Raw genomic sequence first — 21,911 nt, forward strand, 5'->3', positions numbered from 1 at the left:
ACACACACACACACACACACACACACACACACACAGCTTCACTCCTATACATGGTTACAGTCATGAGCAAATTACAAAGTAATGAACCACTGATACGTCCACACCTGGTCACAATTGTAATGAGTTATAAATACAAATATTAAGTGGATCATACACCCACACTAGCGCACGCGCACACACATACACACACGAGGGCGCACGCACGGACATGTGCACACGAGCGTACAAATATATGCATACACACAAGGACGCACACCCACACACACACACACACCCAAAATGGTAACTAACCCACACACACACACACCAACACCCACACACACACACCCTCACACACACCCACACACACACACACATACACACACCCACACACGCACACCCACACACGCACACACACCCACACACGCACACGCAGGTATGAGAAACTTCCTGCAGGAGGTTCAGTGGGACAGAGAAATGGTAGGAAAATCAGTAAACGAGATGATGGAATATGTGGCAACAAAGTGCAAGGAGGCAGAGGAAAGTTTTGTTCCCAAGGGAAACAGAAATAATAGGAAGACCAGAACGAGTCCTTGGTTTACCCGAAGGTGTAGGGAGGCAAAAACTAAGTGCAACAGAGAATGGAAAAGGTACAGGAGGCATAGGACCCAGGAAAACAAGGAGATTAGTAGAAGAGCCAGAAACGAGTATGCGCAGATAAGGAGGGAGGCCCAGCGACAGTATGAAAACGACATAGCATCGAAAGTCAAATCTGACCCGAAACTGCTGTATAGCCACATTAGGAGGAAGACAACAGTCAAGGACCAGGTGATAAGGCTGAGGAAAGAAGGTGGAGAACTCACAAGAAACGATCAAGAGGTATGTGAGGAGCTCAACACGAGATTTAAGGAAGTATTTACAGTAGAGACAGGAAGGACTCTGGGGGGACAGACCAGATGGGGACACCAACAAGGAATACACCAACAAGTGTTGGACGACATACATACAGATGAGGAGGAGGTGAAGAAACTGCTAAGGGACATCGATACCTCAAAGGCAATGGGACCGGACAACATCTCTCCGTGGGTCCTTAGAGAGGGAGCAGATATGTTGTGCGTACCACTTACCACAATCTTCAACACATCCCTGGAAACTGGGCAACTACCTGAGGTATGGAAGACGGCAAATGTAGTTCCCATTTTCAAAAAAGGAGACAGAAAAGAGGCACTAAACTATAGACCTGTGTCATTGACGTGTATAGTATGCAAAATTATGGAGAAGATTATCAGGAGGAGAGTGGTGGAGCACCTGGAACGGAACAGGAGTATAAATGCCAACCAGCACGGATTCACGGAAGGCAAATCCTGTGTCACAAACCTTCTGGAGTTTTATGATAAAATAACAGAAGTAAGACAAGAGAGAGAGGGGTGGGTTGATTGCATCTTCTTGGACTGCAAGAAGGCCTTTGACACAGTTCCTCACAAGAGATTAGTGCAGAAGCTAGAGCATCAGGCGCATATAACAGGAAGGGCACTGCAATGGATCAGAGAATACCTGACAGGGAGGCAACAACGAGTCATGGTACGTAATGATGTATCACAGTGGGCACCTGTGACGAGCGGGGTCCCACAGGGGTCGGTCCTAGGACCAGTGCTATTTTTGGTATATGTGAACGACATGACGGAAGGGTTAGACTCAGAAGTGTCCCTGTTTGCAGATGATGTGAAGTTAATGAGGAGAATTAAATCTGATGAGGACCAGGCAGGACTTCAAAGAGACCTGGACAGACTGGACACCTGGTCCAGCAAATGGCTTCTCGAATTTAATCCTGCCAAATGCAAAGTCATGAAGATAGGGGAAGGGCACAGAAGACCACAGACAGAGTATAGGCTAGGTGGCCAAAGACTGCAAACCTCACTCAAGGAGAAAGATCTTGGGGTGAGTATAACACCGAGCATGTCTCCGGAAGCACACATCAATCAGATAACTGCTGCAGCATATGGTCGCCTGGCAAACCTGAGAACAGCATTCCGATACCTTAGTAAGGAATCATTCAAGACACTGTACACCGTGTATGTCAGGCCCATACTGGAGTATGCAGCACCTGTTTGGAACCCGCACTTGATAAAGCACGTCAAGAAACTAGAGAAAGTACAAAGGTTTGCAACAAGGTTAGTTCCAGAGCTAAGGGGAATGTCCTATGAAGAAAGATTAAGGGAAATCGGCCTGACGACACTGGAGGACAGGAGGGTCAGGGGAGACATGATAACGACATATAAAATACTGCATGGAATAGACAAGGTGGACAAGGACAGGATGTTCCAGGGAGGGGACATAGAAACAAGAGGCCACAATTGGAAGTTGAAGACACAAATGAGTCAGAGAGATAGTAGGAAGTATTTCTTCAGTCATAGAGTTGTAAGGCAGTGAAATAGCCTAGAAAATGACGTAGTGGAGGCAGGAACCATACACAGTTTTAAGACGAGGTTTGATAAAGCTCATGGAGCGGGGAGAGACAGGGCCTAGTAGCAACCGGTGAAGAGGCGGGTCCAGGAGCTAGGACTCGACCCCTGCAACCACAAATAGGTGAGTACAAATAGGTGAGTACGCACACACGCACACACACACACACACACACACACACACACACACACACACACACACACACACACACACACACACACACACACACACAGAACAGGCAGAACTACAAAGGGATCTGGACAGGCTGCAGACCTGGTCCAGCAATTGGCTCCTGGAGTTCAATCCCACCAAGTGCAAAGTCATGAAGATTGGGGAAGGGCAAAGAAGGCCGCAGACGGAGTACAGTCTAGGGGGTCAGAGACTACAAACCTCACTCAAGGAATAAGATCTTGGGGTGAGTATAACACCAGGCACATCTCCTGAAGCGCACATCAACCAAATAACTGCTGCAGTATATGGGCGCCTAGCAAACCTCAGAACAGCATTCCGACATCTTAATAAGGAATCATTCAGGACCCTGTACACCGTGTATGTTAGGCCCATATTGGAGTATGCGGCACCAGTTTGGAACCCACACCTAGCCAAGCACGTGAAGAAACTAGAGAATAAGTAAGTAAGTAAGTAAGTAAGTTTATTCAGGTATACACAAATACAGTTACATAGAATTATCATATATAGCAGCATATGTGTAGAGAACCTAGGATAACCCAAAAAAGTCAGACAGAGTGACTTATTTCCATTGGGGTCCTTTTACCTTATTATTATAGTATAAAGGTTATAATATTTTCTTATTGTTCTACAATGAAGATAACATCTTATTATCATACTAAAAAGACTATCTGCGACACCAAGGTCATTAAGACTATCTACAATACGAGGGTCATTACAAGGAATAAGGTAAAATTTACACGTATGTTAGCTAAAAAATAGAAAATCATTCCCCTCCCTTTCTGTAGCTACATTCATCAGACACCTTTTGGCACTCTTCTTGAACTGGTTCACGCTATGACTGGCTTTGACATGTGCGGGTAGTCTGTTCCATTCCTTTATTGCTGTACCATAAAAGGTGTTTGAAGCCTGGCCACTGACTGTGGGTACTACAAAGTTGTGCTCTCTCCCCCTAGTTCTATGATTGCTTTGGTTCCCAGCCTTGACAAAATTGACAGCAAGATATTCTGGACATTGCTTGTGAGCAATTTTATAAACATGATTTAGCTTCAGTTGTTTTACTCTGTCTTCAACATTCAGCATATCCAACTGCTGTAATTCATCCTGGCCTACATGTTCTCTTGGTCCCAGCCCCAGGATGAATCTTACGATTTTGTTCTGGGTGATTTGCAGTCTATCTTTCAGTTTTGTTGTCAAGGCAGAGTACCAAGAAGAGCAAGCGTAATCCATATGGCATTGTATAAGGGCTAGACATAGAGTCCTGCGAGCCTCAGTAGGTAGACACTGTGCTTGTCTATACAGGAACTTCAGTCTGGCATTCGCTTTCTTTACTACACTGTTCCCTATCAATTCTCCTGACATGCATGGGTCAAAGGGGATTTCCAAATATTTTACTGATGAAACCAAAGTGATGGGCTCCCCATTACATTGAACATTAAAATTATTTACCCTTCTCAGTTTATGTTTCGTGCCAAAGAGAATGGCTTCAGTTTTCCCTAGGTGTAATGATAGTTTGTTGTCTACTAACCATTTGCTGCAGGACTCCAGTTCCAGTGTTAAAACATTAGCAATATCTTGTGGGTCTTTACCTGACATTAACAGAGCACTGTCATCTGCATACAGTAGGAGTTTGCAAAGGTTTGCAACAAGACTAGTCCCAGAGCTAAGAGGTATGTCCTACGAGGAGAGGTTAAGGGAAATCAACCTGACGACACTGGAGGACAGGAGAGATAGGGGGGACATGATAACGACATACAAAATACTGAGAGGAATTGACAAGGTGGACAAAGACAGGATGTTCCAGAGATTGGACACAGTAACAAGGGGACACAGTTGGAAGCTGAAGACACAGATGAATCACAGGGATGTTAGGAAGTATTTCTTCAGCCACAGAGTAGTCAGTAAGTGGAATAGTTTGGGAAGCGATGTAGTGGAGGCAGGATCCATACATAGCTTTAAGCAGAGGTATGATAAAGCTCACGGCTCAGGGAGAGTGACCTAGTAGCGATCAGTGAAGAGGCGGGGCCAGGAGCTCGCACTCGACCCCCGCAACCTCAACTAGGTGAGTACACACACACACACACACACACACACACACACACACACACACACACACACACACACACACACACACACACACACACACACACATGCACACACACACACCCTCACACACACCCACACACACACCCTCACACACACCCTCACACACCCACACACACACAGACGCACACACACACACACACACACACACACACACACACACACACACACACACACACACACACACACACACACACACACACACACACACACATGCACACATATGGTAATGCTTTATTTACAGCTAGCAAAGTCAGGGTATTTCTCCAGAATGGTCTGCAATATACCACTGTGGATAAAATACTTTGCCATTTTTTTAACATTTCTGAGTGAGTTGTTTCTAAATTCATTAATTTGATCACACTCCAGTACATAATGACGCAAGGTGTGACAATAGTCCATCTGGCAAAGTTTACATTTCGTTTGGTCTACATCTGGTGGTGGTGATTTAACCTGCCAAGGATACTTGTAACCCAGCCGGAGCCGGGCAGTAGTGACATCCAAGAGTCTGCTTATCTTGTTGGATGCACCATAGACATGTGGCTCCTCCTGCATGATGGAATGATGATAGATGGACTGACTTGTGTCAATCTCCCTAAGTCTTAAGTCAATAAAGTTCATTTGAAGTTCTTTTCGTATTATTGTTCTCAAACTGCTAACTGACAACCCAAGATTGTAATCTACCCCCTCTTTGAAAGCATACAGCTTAGCCAATTTATCAGTTCTATCATGCATCTGAAGACCAATGTGAGATGGAATCCACAGCATGTGCTCTCTGACTCCACTGTCCACAATCTTACTATATCTATGTCTGGCTTCTGACACAAGCATGCCACAATTTATACTTAATGAGTTGAGAGCTTTTATGAATGACAGAGAATCAGTAACAATTAAAGTGTCAACCTTAGATACATGGACACATTTGAGTGCAAGGAGTATGGCAAACAGTCCTGTTTGAAGGGTAGAGGCCCAGTTGTTGATGCATGCTCCAATTTCTTTATGAGAGCCATCACTCTGTGTGACAACAGCAGCACTACCAGCTGCATCAGTGGACTGGTGAACTGAACCATCGACGTAAATAATTTGTGAAAGAGTGTTCTGTGTGACTAAGTTATCAATACAGCTTAAGGCATCATGTTTGGCTTCAAGACGAAGCTTTGGTTGTGATTTAAGAAGAGTTTTGGGGGGAAATGGAGGAATGGTAGTTTGGAATGGGGTAATATCCCATGGAGCAGGGAAATGTCTCTGTTGTCTAACTTGATATAGATCATGTAGCTGGTTCATGCAGAGGTCGGTTCCAGTTTTTTCGATCCATCTGGAAGGATGTTCACCAGTGCTGAGGAAAGTTTGGAGGGCTTCTGTGCAGGGGTTTGAATGGGCTAGCCTAAGCATATTGACCCCAATAAGGTTATTTCTTTCAGTAACACTATCTCTAATGCTTGGAATATTAAGTTCTTTCCGCATATTTAAAATTTTGGCAGTACGAGGGCATCCTAGGATGATCCTCATTGCTTCGTTTTGCAGTTTTTCCAGCCCTCCAAGCTTCCAGTCAGACACGAGTGCAAGTAGTGGCGCCGCATAATCAACCAATGATCTAATATAAGCAAGATACATCATTTTCACAATTTTAACATTAGCACCATACCTGGGATGAAAACCTGCCACAACTCTAAGTGCTCTCAGCCTTTCTTTGTATTGGCGACAAAGTCTCGTTACAACAGGTCCAAGTAGTGGAACCTCAAAGCCTAGATACCTGTATCTGCTTACATATTCAAGAAGAGACCCATCATGCAACTGGATCTGACGAACTGTGCCTCTCTGCCGAGGAGGACGCCTGTTGAGTATCTTTGTTTTATCCCCTGAGATTATTAACCCCAGGTCCTGACACGAGGCTAGTACATGATTAAGAATGTTTTGGGTGTTGGAGAATCCGGTAGTGTGAATCATTATGTCATCAGCAAAACTAACCATATAATGATGGGGCTGGCTAGGCATGGCATTAAGTAAGGCATTAATCAAAATGTTGAAAAGGGTGGGACTAAGCACACCTCCCTGTTGGGTTCCTAATTCAAAATCTTGAGTTTCACTTCCATGTCCCTGGAACAACACAGACGACTTTCTGTTGGACAGGTAACCTTTAATCCAACAGAGAAGCCATCCTCCAACATCCATTCTGGCAAGTTCACTAATGATTACATGTCGGTTGGCTACATCAAAAGCGGATTTAATGTCAAGGAAAGTAGTGTATGAGCTGTCAGTGTGCAGAGTGAGAAAGGTGGTAATGCAATGATGCACACTCCTTCCATGCATGAAGCCATGCAACCGGGGTGACAAGAATTCCTTAATTCTGTGCATAAGACGATTAAGAATCATCCTTTCGAATGTTTTACACAAGCAGCTAGTAAGGGATATTGGGCGAAATGAGTTTTGTTGATTGGGCTTCGGAATGGGAATAATGAGGCTATTGGTCCATGATTTAGGGAGCTCCCCAGTGACATAACTCATGTTATATAATTCAAGTAAAGGATTACCTGGTACTCGACACAGCAATCTGAGTATGTTGTAAGTAATACCATCCTCACCAGGCAACGTGGAGTTGCCCTTAGTTAGTGCTGCATCAAGTTCATAATTAGTGAAAGGAATGGTGCAGTCATCTGCCTTGCTGAGCATAAAGCAAACAAGTCTCTCCCTTGCATCATATTTGTCCATTAATTTCGCCTGTGTGGTACTGGGAAGACTGTCATAGCTAGATGGCAGCCCAAGCACTGACTAATTCATTAGCCCTATGCAAGGGATGAGGGTGCGCGATCTGCCCAGTTCTGTTACCTTTAATTCTATTTATGTCCCTCCATGCCCGGCTAAGTGAGGTGTGAGCATTGAGACCATTGACAAATTGTTCCCAGTCTGTTTGCAGCAGCTCTGTCATACGCTCTCTGGCAGCAGCAAGGGCAGTTTGGAAGAGGCTCAGCATTTCAGGGATTCGATGGTTTCTATAGGCTAGGCCTAGTCTGCGAGCAGTACGTTTCAATGTTCGAAGTTTAGAACCATTGTAATAGGTATGATTTTTATAAGACTTATGATTATTATGGAAGTCATTTGGATTTAGAGTAGTAGGAGGTTTCAGAGGCGGCTCTAAGAAGTTCTGAATACTGCTCACAAGGTCATTGTTAAAAGTCTCGACAGAGGTACACTCATAGGAATTATACCAGTCAGTCACATGTGCAACAAAGTCATCATGTTGATCAGGGGAAACATTAAGACGTTTCCGTTTGAATATCCCACCAGGGAGAATAGTATTACCAATATCTAGAGAGGTTAGCCTTGGGAAATGATCAAACGCTATATCTGTTACAATGGAAGACTCACAGCTGGCAGAAGTAATGTTGAAGCCCAGGCACAGATCAAGGACACCTCCATAGATGTGTGGGTTCAAGGTCACCTACAATTTGCACATTATCATGACTGTTTAAGAGTGACAACAGTTGATTGCCATTACGATTACCAAACTGAGAGTTTCCAATGCTTTTGTGTCTTGCATTATAATCACCAATAATGAGAGTAGGTTCAGACTGAGCACAAGTTGGGAGCTCCACGTAATTAAACTCATTAGCAGGAGCGTACAAGTTAAATATGTTGAGAGCAGAGTTCCCAATATAAATCCTAACAACGTGATACTGTAGCTCCTCTGTTTTCTTATGTGCAAGAAGTTGATGGGGAAGTGATTTTTTAATATATAGAACACAAGAATTAGTAGATTTGAGGTTATATGCAACAAACGATGGCAATTTAGGGGGTTGGGATTTTTCAGGGACTCTGCACTCTTGTAGACACACAATATCAATGGATTCAGTGGTTACTTTATGATGCAGGTCAGAAAATCTTTTTCTAAGTGACGCAATATTCCAACTTAAAATGGATAGTTTATACGAGTTTGGTTCCATTATAAAAGTCCAGGGATAGTTTTCAATTTCTCAGCAAACTGAAAAAACTTACTAAATAACAAACAGACATAATCAATATCAATATCATCAGTATTATCCTTATCCATGAGTCTCCTAAGTGCACTTCCATTAGTGAGACCTCTTGGGAGTCTTTGTACACAGAGGTCACTGCGCTCTTTGTCTGTGAATGTATGGAAGGTGACACTATCCCTCGCACTCACCTCTCCGCTTTTATTACACTCATCACTATCATCACATGTATCACTTCCCTCATCATTATGACCAGTGATACATACACCATTATCAACAACCGGGTCATCTCCACACTCAGTATCTATCAATACATTACACTCATCAGGTTGACTATCATGATGGTCTTCACTGCCCTTATCATCTTCACTGTGATTGTAAACACCACTATCAGATTCATCGTTTTTGTAATTATTAACACCACTCCAATCATCAGTTTGTTCATCATCACCACACTCATTTTCATAATGGCTGACAATCTGTGGGTTGATGTACTCATTTGCAACCTCTAAGTTTTTCCTCGTGGTGCTCAAGTTGTTGTTTCAAACACCATTGTTGCTTCTCCAGTACTGTTATGCGCAGCTGCATGTTGTGTACCACCCCAACAAGACTAGCGTCATCTGGAAGTATGAAGTCCCGATCAGCTGAGCCAGGTGGCTGACTGACAGCTGACTCAGCCAGACAGATGGTGTCAACACCAGCAGCATTACTAGTGTTGATAGCAGACGTGATCGTACTCTGTTGATGTACTCCCAGAGTGACTCGCTCAACCATATTGTCTGAGTTCAGGCATGGGTCAGTATTCAGACATGAAGTATCTGGTAGGCCTATTGCCTCATCATGGGGGGTGATGGGTGAGGCGGGAGCCCTGCGGCTGGCGATGTGGGCAGCTTTCGCTCTGCAGTCAGCATGAGCAGCTGTGACTCCTGGAGTCTTACAATTGATACATTCTAATAAACCCATTCATGACTGCATATTGGAATGGCTATTCGGACAGGTACTGGACGGTGACATCATGTGTTTAGTCTTGAACACAGCAAAGAATCAAACATTTCTGCTACTGCTAATAATAACAATAGTAATAGTAATAATAATAATTAATAATAATAATAATAATAATAATAATAATAATAATAATAATAATAATAATAATAATAATAATACTATATAATTGAAGAAGGAAATTTTACAAAAATACGAGGGAGTGGTTGACACATCGTCAGTGTGGCTTTGTTTATGCTGGAGTGACCATTAGTCTCCCTGCTCTTCCAAACATTTCACAATAATTCAGCGGTTGAGGCAGTGGTATTTAATAACATATATGTTATAAATAATAATAGTACATATTAATAACATGTATTATTATTATTAATATGCTGCTATGTATGACATGCTGCTATGTATGATAATTCTATGTAACTGTATTTGTGTATACCTGAATAAACTTACTTACTTACTTAATAACATGTATGTTATTAAATACCACTGCCTCAATCGCTTCCTCACCAGCTGCCTCACCCACTGCCTCAGTCGCTGCTTCAACAGCTGCCTCAACAGCTGCCTCAACAGCTGCCTCAACAGCTGCCTCAATCGCTGCCTCAATCGCTGCCTCACCCACTGCCTCAATCGCTGCCTCAACAGCTGCCTCAGTGACCACTGCCTCAATTGCTGCCTCAGCAGCTGCCTCAATCGCTGCCTCAACAGCTGCCTCAATCGCTGCCTCAACAGCTGCCTCAATTGCTGCCTCAACAGCTGCCTCAATCGCTGCCTCAATCGCTGCCTCAATCGCTGCCTCAACAGCTGCCTCAACAGCTGCCTCAACAGCTGCCTCAATCGCTGCCTCAACAGCTGCCTCAATCGCTGCCTCAACAGCTGCCTCAATCGCTGCCTCAATCGCTGCCTCAACAGCTGCCTCAACAGCTGCCTCAACCGCTGCCTCGATCACTGCCTCACCCACTGCCACAATCGCTGCCTCAACAGCTGCCTCAATCGCTGCCTCAACAGCTGCCTCAACCACTGCCTCTACCACTCCAGTCGCACTCAATCTACAAGTACCAAACACAATGAATTATTGTAAAATGTTTGGAAGAGCAGGGAGACTAATGGTCACTCCAGCATAAACAAAGCCACACTGACGATGTGTCAACCACTCACTCGTATTTTTGTACAACTTCCTTCTTCAATTATATTATTATTATTATTATTATTATTATTATTATTATTATTATTATTATTATTATTACTATTGTTATTATTAGCAGTAGCAGAAATGTTTGATTCTTTGCTGTGTTCAAGAGTAAACACATGTCACCGTCTAATACCTGTCCAAATAGCCATTCCAATATGCAGTCATGAATGGGTTTACATTATTTATACTGTAGTTTAATAGCAAATAATGAACAAACAAAACACTCACCACACTGAGTGGTGGGAGGGCTGGCTGCCAGTTGCGGGGGTCGGAGGAAGGGTAGTAGGGACTCGCAGGTGGCGGGAAACTTGAATATGTATCATGTGGGGGTTCGAACACGTGGATAGGGTAAAGTAATACTCACGTAGGCTGGTAGTACGTATAATTACGGATAATGTGTGAAGCGCCCAAACAGCCGTGACCTGCCTCCTTGCTCACTCTCGTAAGACTGACCGCCCACAGTACCCATATGTGAGGGGGTCTTTGAAATACTGCTGTGGTCAGCGGCAATATGAATACAGACAGTGACTCAGGCAGAGACGGTTGGTAGTGAGTCATCTACTGGTACACTGGTTACTGGTAACTGGTTACTACTACTGAGAGCTCGGCGACGCTAACGTATGTCATCCCGACATACAACTAATACAAACTAGAGATGGCAGGTGTACGGCTTGGGCTGATTCTATACAATGTCAAAGTACACAACAATTGAACATTATAACATAAATAAGTAGAACATTGGAATGGAAGCTTACGTAACTGAAACTGTAATGCAATACAAGGTATAATATAGCACAACTCATCGAATGATAGTCATTGAATGAAACTCATTGAATGAAACTCAACGAATGAAACTCATCGAATGAAACTCAATGCTAAGATTACACAATAGAAGTGATAAAAAAAATTTGATCGATCGATCTGTATTCATGTGATCTACGGATTCTGAGGAAGAATATATACAAAGAAAGAAGTGTTTAACAGAAAGGCAGATTCGGTGCACTCAAATCTAGACTGTTAACTCTCAGAATTCGGAGAGAATGTGAACACAAAAAAAAATTCTTGAATGCTGATAAGTTGATACCGTAATTATTCATCTATACAGGTTATTTACATTTAACCCCAACTCTGCTAGGGTAAGATTGACATATGCAGAATGAGTGTCATCTCTGGGAGGATCAAACTCTGTTGCATTGGCTAACTCATGCTGTATTTGAGGCAAATCTGAATTGGAAGTTACAAATGATACTTGAGGATTTCTCAATACCTGTCGTGTACGTAGGGAATAACGACATTCAGGTTGATAGTCTGACTGAGTATCAGGAAGAGAGTACAGGATCAGGAAGATTGTCAGAGTCTGTCACATTAGTCTGGGTTGGAACATCATTATCATCACATACTAACTTCATATGATCTAAATGCAATTCTTTATACTGACCAGTACTAATCTCTCTAACCTTATACTTATTACCAGTGATATGTTCAACTACTTGATGAGGACCAACAAACTTTTGATCAAGCTTTGGCATTGCAGACGTTTTGTTAAAGTTAATCAGCATAACTCTCGAACCTACTTTGATTTTGGATGGCTTTGCTCGAGTGTTTGCGACTCTTGTAAATTCTGCTGTTGATTTATGAAGTGTTTCACGGATTCTTCTAAAAACACTTTGAGCTAAGCTGGTACGAGTTGCTATGAAATCATCAGGGTTGTAATTTGGTTTCGGATTAGAATATAACAACTCATAAGGCTGGTTTCTTTTTCTGTCTCATAAACATGCTAGATAACAGGGATATCTTGCTACTCCTACTTACACTTTGGTCACACTTCACAGACATGCACATGCATATATATATATACATACATCTAGGTTTTTCTCCTTTTTCTAAATAGCTCTTGTTCTTCTTTATTTCTTCTATTGTCCATGGGGAAGTGGAAAAAGAATCTTTCCTCCGTAAGCCATGCGTGTCGTATGAGGCGACTAAAATGCCGGGAGCAATGGGCTAGTAACCCCTTCTCCTGTAGACATTTACTAAAAAAGAGAAGAAAAACTTTATAAAACTGGGATGCTTTAATGTACGTGGATGTAGTGCGGATGACAAGAAACAGATGATTGCTGATGTTATGAATGAAAAGAAGTTGGATGTCCTGGCCCTAAGCAAAACAAAGCTGAAGGGGGTAGGAGAGTTTCAGTGGGGGGAAATAAATGGGATTAAATCTGGAGTATCTGAGAGAGTTAGAGCAAAGGAAGGGGTAGCAGTAATGTTAAATGATCAGTTATGGAAGGAGAAAAGAGAATATGAATGTGTAAATTCAAGAATTATGTGGATTAAAGTAAAGGTTGGATGCGAGAAGTGGGTCATAATAAGTGTGTATGCACCTGGAGAAGAGAGGAATGCAGAGGAGAGGGAGAGATTTTGGGAGATGTTAAGTGAATGTATAGGAGCCTTTGAACCAAGTGAGAGAGTAATTGTGGTAGGGGACCTGAATGCTAAAGTAGGAGAAACTTTTAGAGAGGGTGTGGTAGGTAAGTTTTGGAGTGCCAGGTGTAAATGATAATAGGACCCCTTTGATTGAACTTTGTATAGAAAGGGGTTTAGTTATAGGTAATACATATTTTAAGAAAAAGAGGATAAATAAGTATACAAGATATGATGTAGGGCGAAATGACAGTAGTTTGTTGGATTATGTATTGGTAGATAAAAGACTGTTGAGTAGACTTCAGGATGTACATGTTTATAGAGGGGCCACAGATATATCAGATCACTTTCTAGTTGTAGCTACACTGAGAGTAAAAGGTAGATGGGATACAAGGAGAATAGAAGCATCAGGGAAGAGAGAGGTGAAGGTTTATAAACTAAAAGAGGAGGCAGTTAGGGTAAGATATAAACAGCTATTGGAGGATAGATGGGCTAATGAGAGCATAGGCAATGGGGTCGAAGAGGTATGGGGTAGGTTTAAAAATGTAGTGTTAGAGTGTTCAGCAGAAGTTTGTGGTTACAGGAAAGTGGGTGCAGGAGGGAAGAGGAGCGATTGGTGGAATGATGATGTAAAGAGAGTAGTAAGGGAGAAAAAGTTAGCATATGAGAAGTTTTTACAAAGTAGAAGTGATGCAAGGAGGGAAGAGTATATGGAGAAAAAGAGAGAGGTTAAGAGAGTGGTGAAGCAATGTAAAAAGAACAGAACAAATGGATTTGTCAGTTAAAAATAGGAGAGGAGAGTTATTAAATGGAGAGTTAGAGGTATTGGGAAGATGGAGGGAATATTTTGAGGAATTGTTAAATGTTGATGAAGATAGGGAAGCTGTGATTTCGTGTATAGGGCAAGGAGGAATAACATCTTGTAGGAGTGAGGAAGAGCCAGTTGTGAGTGTGGGGGAAGTTCGTGAGGCAGTAGGTAAAATGAAAGGGGGTAAGGCAGCCAGGATTGATGGGATAAAGATAGAAATGTTAAAAGCAGGTGGGGATATAGTTTTGGAGTGGTTGGTGCAATTATTTAATAAATGTATGGAAGAGGGTAAGGTACCTAGGGATTGGCAGAGAGCATGCATAGTTCCTTTGTATAAAGGCAAAGGGGATAAAAGAGAGTGCAAAAATTATAGGGGGATAATGCCTCAATGCCTCAAATAACTCAGATGATGTAGTGGAAGTTTTAGCAGTAAAGGTCGAGAACCAAAACCTAGTCATTGTGGTAGTCTACAAGCCTCCGGATGCAACATCCCAGCAATTCCAGGAACAGCTGTTAAAAATTGACCACTGTCTGGAAAATCTTCCAGCTCCTGCACCCAACATCTTGCTCCTGGGGGATTTCAACTTAAGGCACCTAAAATGGAGGAATATAGCAAATAATATTGTTGCAGTAATAACACCAGGAGGCAGCTCTGATGAAAACTCACACTCACGCGAGCTTTTAAATCTCTGCACAAAATTCAATTTAAACCAGCAAATAATAGAGCCTACTAGACTGGAGAATACACTAGACCTCATCTTCACTAACAATGATGATCTGATAAGAAATGTCACAATATCAAAAACAATATACTCAGATCACAACATAATTGAGGTTCAGTCATGTATGCGCGGAGCCCCAGACCGACATAATGAGATTAGTCACGAGGGAGCATTCACCAAATTCAACTTCAATAACAAAAACATAAAGTGGGACCAAGTAAACCAAGTCCTAACCGATATAAGCTGGGAAGATATACTAAGCAACACAGACCCCAACTTATGCCTAGAACAGATTAACTCGGTGGCACTCGATGTATGCACAAGGCTTATTCCTCTAAGAAAAAGGAGGAGTAGATGTAAAACAGAAAGAGACAGGCGCTCCCTTTACAGGCGACGGAAAAGAATAACAGAGCGGCTAAAAGAGGTCACTATATCTGAAATGCGTAGGGAGACACTGGTCAGAGAAATATCAAGCATCGAACTTAAGCTAAAAGAATCCTTTAGGAGTCAGGAATCGCGGGAAGAACTAAAAGCCATAAATGAAATCGAAAGAAACCCAAAGTATTTCTTCTCCTATGCCAAATCAAAATCGAGAACAACGTCCAGTATTGGGCCCCTACTTAAACAAGATGGGTCCTACACAGATGACAGCAAGGAAATGAGTGAGCTACTCAAGTCCCAATATGACTCAGTTTTTAGCAAGCCGCTAACCAGACTGAGAGTCGAAGATCAAAATGAATTTTTTATGAGAGAGCCACAAAATTTGATTAACACAAGCCTATCCAATGTTATCCTGACGCCAAATGACTTCGAACAGGCGATAAATGACATGCCCATGCACTCTGCCCCAGGGCCAGACTCATGGAACTCTGTGTTCATCAAGAACTGCAAGAAGCCCCTAGCACGAGCCTTTTCCATCCTATGGAGAGGGAGCATGGACAGGGGGGTCGTCCCACAGTTACTAAAAACAACAGACATAGCCCCACTCCACAAAGGGGGCAGTAAAGCAACAGCAAAGAACTACAGACCAATACCACTAACATCGCATATCATAAAAATCTTTGAAAGGGTCCTAAGAAGCAAGATCACCACCCATCTAGAAACCCATCAGTTACACAACCCAGGGCAACATGGGTTTAGAACAGGTCGCTCCTGTCTGTCTCAACTATTGGATCACTACGACAAGGTCCTAAATGCACTAGAAGACAAAAAGAATGCAGATATAATATATACAGACTTTGCAAAAGCCTTCGACAAGTGTGACCATGGCGTAATAGCACACAAAATGCATGCTAAAGGAATAATAGGAAAAGTCGGTCGATGGATCTATAATTTCCTCACTAACAGAACACAGAGAGTAGTCGTCAACAGAGTAAAGTCCGAGGCAGCTACGGTGAAAAGCTCTGTTCCACAAGGCACAGTACTCGCTCCCATCTTGTTCCTCATCCTCATATCCGACATAGACAAGGATGTCAGCCACAGCACCATGTCTTCCTTTGCAGATGACACCCGAATCTGCATGACAGTGTCTTCCATTGCAGACACTACAAAGCTCCAGGCGGACATCAACCAAATCTTTCAGTGGGCCGCAGAAAACAATATGAAGTTCAACGATGAGAAATTTCAATTACTCAGATATGGTAAACATGAGGAAATTAAATCTTCATCAGAGTACAAAACAAATTCTGGCCACAAAATAGAGCGAAACACCAACGTCAAAGACCTGGGAGTGATCATGTCGGAGGATCTCACCTTCAAGGACCATAACATTGTATCAATCGCATCTGCTAGAAAAATGACAGGATGGATAATGAGAACCTTCAAAACTAGGGAGGCCAAGCCCATGATGACACTCTTCAGGTCACTTGTTCTATCTAGGCTGGAATATTGCTGCACACTAACAGCACCTTTCAAGGCAGGTGAAATTGCCGACCTAGAAAATGTACAGAGAACTTTCACGGAGCGCATAACGGAGATAAAACACCTCAATTACTGGGAGCGCTTGAGGTTCCTAAACCTGTATACCCTGGAACGCAGGAGGGAGAGATACATGATTATATACACCTGGAAAATCCTAGAGGGACTAGTACCGAACTTGCACACGAAAATCACTCACTACGAAAGCAAAAGACTTGGCAGACGATGCACCATCCCCCCAATGAAAAGCAGGGGTGTCACTAGCACATTAAGAGACCATACAATAAGTGTCAGGGGCCCGAGACTGTTCAACTGCCTACCAGCACACATAAGGGGGATTACCAACAGACCCCTGGCAGTCTTCAAGCTGGCACTGGACAAGCACCTAAAGTCAGTTCCGGATCAGCCGGGCTGTGGCTCGTACGTTGGTTTGCGTGCAGCCAGCAGCAACAGCCTGGTTGATCAGGCTCTGATCCACCAGGAGGCCTGGTCACAGACCGGGCCGCGGGGGCGTTGACCCCCGGAACTCTCTCCAGGAGTAAAGTAAAGTGTATGGTAGAGTTATTATTGAGAGAATTAAGAATAAGACTGAGAATAGGATAGCAGATGAACAAGGAGGCTTTAGGAAAGGTAGGGGGTGTGTGGACCAGGTGTTTACAGTGAAACATATAAGTGAACAGTATTTAGATAAGGCTAAAGAGGTCTTTGTGGCATTTATGGATTTGGAAAAGGCGTATGACAGGGTGGATAGGGGGCAATGTGGCAGATGTTGCAAGTGTATGGTGTAGGAGGTAGGTTACTGAAAGCAGTGAAGAGTTTTTACGAGGATAGTGAGGCTCAAGTTAGAGTATGTAGGAAAGAGGGAAATTATTTCCCAGTAAAAGTAGGCCTTAGACAAGGATGTGTGATGTCACCGTGGTTGTTTAATATATTTATAGATGGGGTTGTAAGAGAAGTAAATGCGAGGGTCTTGGCAAGAGGCGTGGAGTTAAAAGATAAAGAATCACACACAATGTGGGAGTTGTCACAGCTGGTCTTTGCTGATGACACTGTGCTCTTGGGAGATTCTGAAGAGAAGTTGCAGAGATTGGTGGATGAATTTGGTAGGGTGTGCAAAAGAAGAAAATTAAAGGTGAATACAGGAAAGAGTAAGGTTATGAGGATAACAAAAAGATTAGGTGATGAAAGATTGGATATCAGATTGGAGGGAGAGAGTATGGAGGAGGTGAACGTATTCAGATATTTGGGAGTGGACGTGTCAGCGGATGGGTCTATGAAAGATGAGGTGAATCATAGAATTGATGAGGGAAAAAGAGTGAGTGGTGCACTTAGGAGTCTGTGGAGACAAAGAACTTTGTCCTTGGAGGCAAAGAGGGGAATGTATGAGAGTATAGTTTTACCAATGCTCTTATATGAGTGTGAAGCGTGGGTGATGAATGTTGCAGCGAGGAGAAGGCTGGAGGCAGTGGAGATGTCATGTCTGAGGGCAATGCGTGGTGCGAATATAATGCAGAGAATTCGTAGTTTGGAAGTTAGGAGGAGGTGCGGGATTACCAAAACTGTTGTCCAGAGGGCTGAGGAAGGGTTGTTGAGGTGGTTTGGACATGTAGAGAGAATGGAGCGAAACAGAATGACTTCAAGAGTGTATCAGTATGTACCGGAAGGATGGCGGGGTAGGGGTCGGCCTAGGAAAGGTTGGAGGGAGGGGGTAAACGGAGGTTTTGTGTGCGAGGGGCTTGGACTTCCAGCAGGCATGCGTGAGTGTGTTTGATAGGAGTGAATGGAGACAAATGGTTTTTAATACTTGACGTGCTGTTGGAGTGTGAGCAAAGTAACATTTATGAAGGGATTCAGGGAAACCGGCAGGCCAGACTTGAGTCCTGGAGATGGGAAGTACAGTGCCTGCACTCTGAAGGAGGGGTGTTAATGTTGCAGTTTAAAAACTGTAGTGTAAAGCACCCTTCTGGCAAGACAGTGATGGAGTGAATGATGATGAAAGTTTTTCTTTTTCGGGCCACCCTGCCTTGGTGGGAATTGGCCAGTGTGATAATAAAAATAAAAAATAAGGCAAACGCTTATCTACACCGTACAATGCATAATGTGGAGTGTCACCTATAGAAACATTGTAAGCAGAATTTATAGCACACTGCACATCAGGTATAACTTCATCCCAAGTTTCACTGTTGGGATTGATAGTGGCTCTCAAGACATTAAGTACTTTCTTATTGGTTCGTTCCGCTAACCCATTGCTGGCAGGATGATGAGGAACAATGGTGGATTTAGAGATCTTGTACAAGGTGCACAAATTTTCAAGAATCTCATTACAGAATTCACCTCCATTATCTGTTACTAGGGACTTAGGGGTGGTATGCCTGCAGATAATGCGTTCTTTAAACGCTTTAGCTACTGTCTCGGCAGTCTTATCTGCAATAGGAACTAACTCACAATATCTGGTGAAATGGTCTACCATAACACACAGATGTTTGTTGCCTTGGAGGGAACTTTGGAAATTAGTTAACAAATCTAGCGCAACTCTTTCCCACGGTTCGCTAGTAGTTGGATACACTTGGATTGGATTAGGACCATTAGCATTACCTTTATGTTGCATGCAGACAATACATTTCTTAACATACTCAATAATATCAGTTGCCATACGAGGCCAAAAGTATTTCAATCTGGCTTGTTTTATTGAACGATCCATACCAGGGTGTGCAACACCTGGTACATCGTGAACTAGCTGTAAAGCTACATTCACTAGTGACTGTGGAATTACTAACTGGTATACTCTTCTGCTAGGAGTACCCAACTCGGCTGTTCGATACAGTAATTCTTGGTTCATGACAAAGTCACTGATGGGTGCTGGTGGCTTCACAGTCAGAATAAGATCTTCCTGGAGCAGGAATCGAATCACACCAGACCACATGGGATCTGTTCGTTGAGCATTCTTTACATCCTCAGCACTAAATGGAGGGTCTGCAGTTACTATACTAACATGTCACGATAAGGCATCTGCGACTACATTTGACTTGCCAGGTAAATGTTCAAAAGTGGGATTGAACTCTTGGATAGTCAAGGTCCATCTGGCTAACCTTCCAGTAGGTTGTTTGTTCTGGAATAAGGTATCAGTTCTTTCTTACTGGAGGAATGAACAAACTCGGTGGAGTGGTGACCTGCCTCCTTGCTCACTCTCGTAAGACTGACCACCGCCCACAGTACCCATATGTGAGGGGGTCTTTGAAATACTGCTGTGGTCAGCGGCAATATGAATACAGACAGTGACTCAGGCAGAGACGGTTGGTAGTGAGTCATCTACTGGTACACTGGTAACTGGTTACTACTACTGAGATATGATATGGCGGCTGGGAATTTGGTGGCTGGGAATTTGGCGGTTGGGAATTCGCGAATGTGTGAAGCCCGCGAAAGCTGAAAACGTGAATGTTGAGGGAGACCTGTATAATGCACCTCAGATTGATTATTATTGTGTGTTGTTATTATCATTATTAATATGGCATCTTCAAGGCTAATGAGATACTATTAGTGATTTTAATGTGTACCTGCACACCAGCACAGTATGTAAGTTTACTTAGGTACAGGTACACACGAGTATAATTATCAGAGTTTTTATGAAATAACTTTAAAACGCGTGAAATTCTGGAAAGTTTCCAAACATAATGGAGAGACGCGATGCTCACAGAGAATGTAAACAAACCGAGTGGCACGGGCCGTATTAGACAGGGAGTCACATAGAGAGTTTTGGTCGTAATTTGAAATCGCCGTATTAGTGGAACACTCTAAGGCAAAATGCCGTACAGCAGGGCCCTACTGTATAGGAAAGAGTAATATGATGAGGATAAAAAAAATAGGTAATGGAAGATTGGATATCAGATTGGAGGGCGAGAGTATGGAGGAGGTGAATGTAAGCAAGGTAACATTTATGAAGGGATTCAGGGAAACCGGCAGGCCAGACTTGATTCCTGGAGATGGGAAGTACAGTGCTGGCACTCTGATGGAGGGGTGTTAATGTTGCAGTTTTATAACTGTAGTGTAACTGCGCCTGTAGCAAGAAAGTGATGGAGTGAATGATGAAAGTTTTGCTTTTTCGGGCCACCCTGCCTTGCTGGGAAACTGCCGGTGTTATTTTTTTATTAATATATAAAAAACAGTAAAATTTTGTTCTTTCCACAATTTTTTATAGGTTGAAAAGGAGAAAAGCAAAGACAAAATTTACTAAAAACCAGGAAAATAAAAAAGAGGAGCAGCAGCAAGATGAAGACTATGATGACAATGAGTCCACTCAAAAAATCATTGACAAATTGCCTGACCCAGGTAAACACTTCAACAATGATAAAGTAGAGGAAAGCAGTGATGATGACGATAGTGTTGAGGAGAGTGACAGTGAAGAGAGCATGTTTGAAGAAAAAACAGCCAAGTTTAGGTGAGTATATCATGGAATTTATGTTTTTAAATACGTTGTGGGTCAAGCATATTAATGCAGCAAAGAAAACTTAATACTCTGTGAAAGGCTTCAGATTAGCATTCAAGTTTGTTTTACTTATTCCAGTACCAGGAAACACTTTCTCATATGTTGCTACATTTAAATATCTTTATATTTCATTCTCTCATATTGTAACAGTATGAGAGGGAACAGAATCTGAGTTGAATTCATTGGTCCCCTCCTTAAAAATTTACTACTGTATGGAAAGTGAAATAAAGGGAATCATTCTTTTCTTGAATTTTCACATCATAGGTCACTCTTGGTTTGAGACTTGAGCCTTGGGAGCATTGATTCCTGGAACCATTAACAGATATCAGATAATAACAAAGGCACAATACCTCTACCCCTGTTGTGTGTGTATTGTCCAGTACATGCCGATGTACTTTTTAATGTCCCGTGGGCTTTTTGACATTGCTCATTTCCACTGAAAAGACCTCTAAATCATTTGTTAAGTACTTTGCAGACATGTCATTTTCCATGAGCTCTTCTTTTAACTTTCTCAGTTGAATTAGCTGGCCTTTTTTTTCTTATGATGCGGCTGTGATTTGGACTTGGCCTTGGTTGCAGTGTCATTCTCAAATTGATACACTCCTCACCCTTGCATATTCATTTATGGCTAATCTGCTTGCTTTTCTGTCTTGTCTATCCTTTGCTTCCC

At 42.7% G+C, this 21,911-nt stretch overlaps 1 protein-coding gene across 1 annotated transcript in view; it reads left to right on the top strand.

The window, feature by feature from the left end:
• LOC138851916 (uncharacterized protein DDB_G0283697-like) overlaps window positions 1-21,236 on the top strand; it is a 28,585-nt gene extending 7,349 nt beyond the window's left edge. Inside the window, exon 3 of the mRNA XM_070081455.1 lies at window positions 20,954-21,236. Coding sequence (XP_069937556.1) covers window positions 20,954-21,197 — 244 coding nt within the window. The 3' untranslated portion in view covers window positions 21,198-21,236. The remainder of the gene's footprint in view (window positions 1-20,953) is intronic.
• Window positions 21,237-21,911: the final 675 nt, after the last annotated feature.

The sequence above is a fragment of the Cherax quadricarinatus genome, unplaced genomic scaffold (assembly GCF_038502225.1).
Source record: "Cherax quadricarinatus isolate ZL_2023a unplaced genomic scaffold, ASM3850222v1 Contig2785, whole genome shotgun sequence".
In the NCBI taxonomy this organism is placed as follows: domain Eukaryota; kingdom Metazoa; phylum Arthropoda; class Malacostraca; order Decapoda; family Parastacidae; genus Cherax; species Cherax quadricarinatus.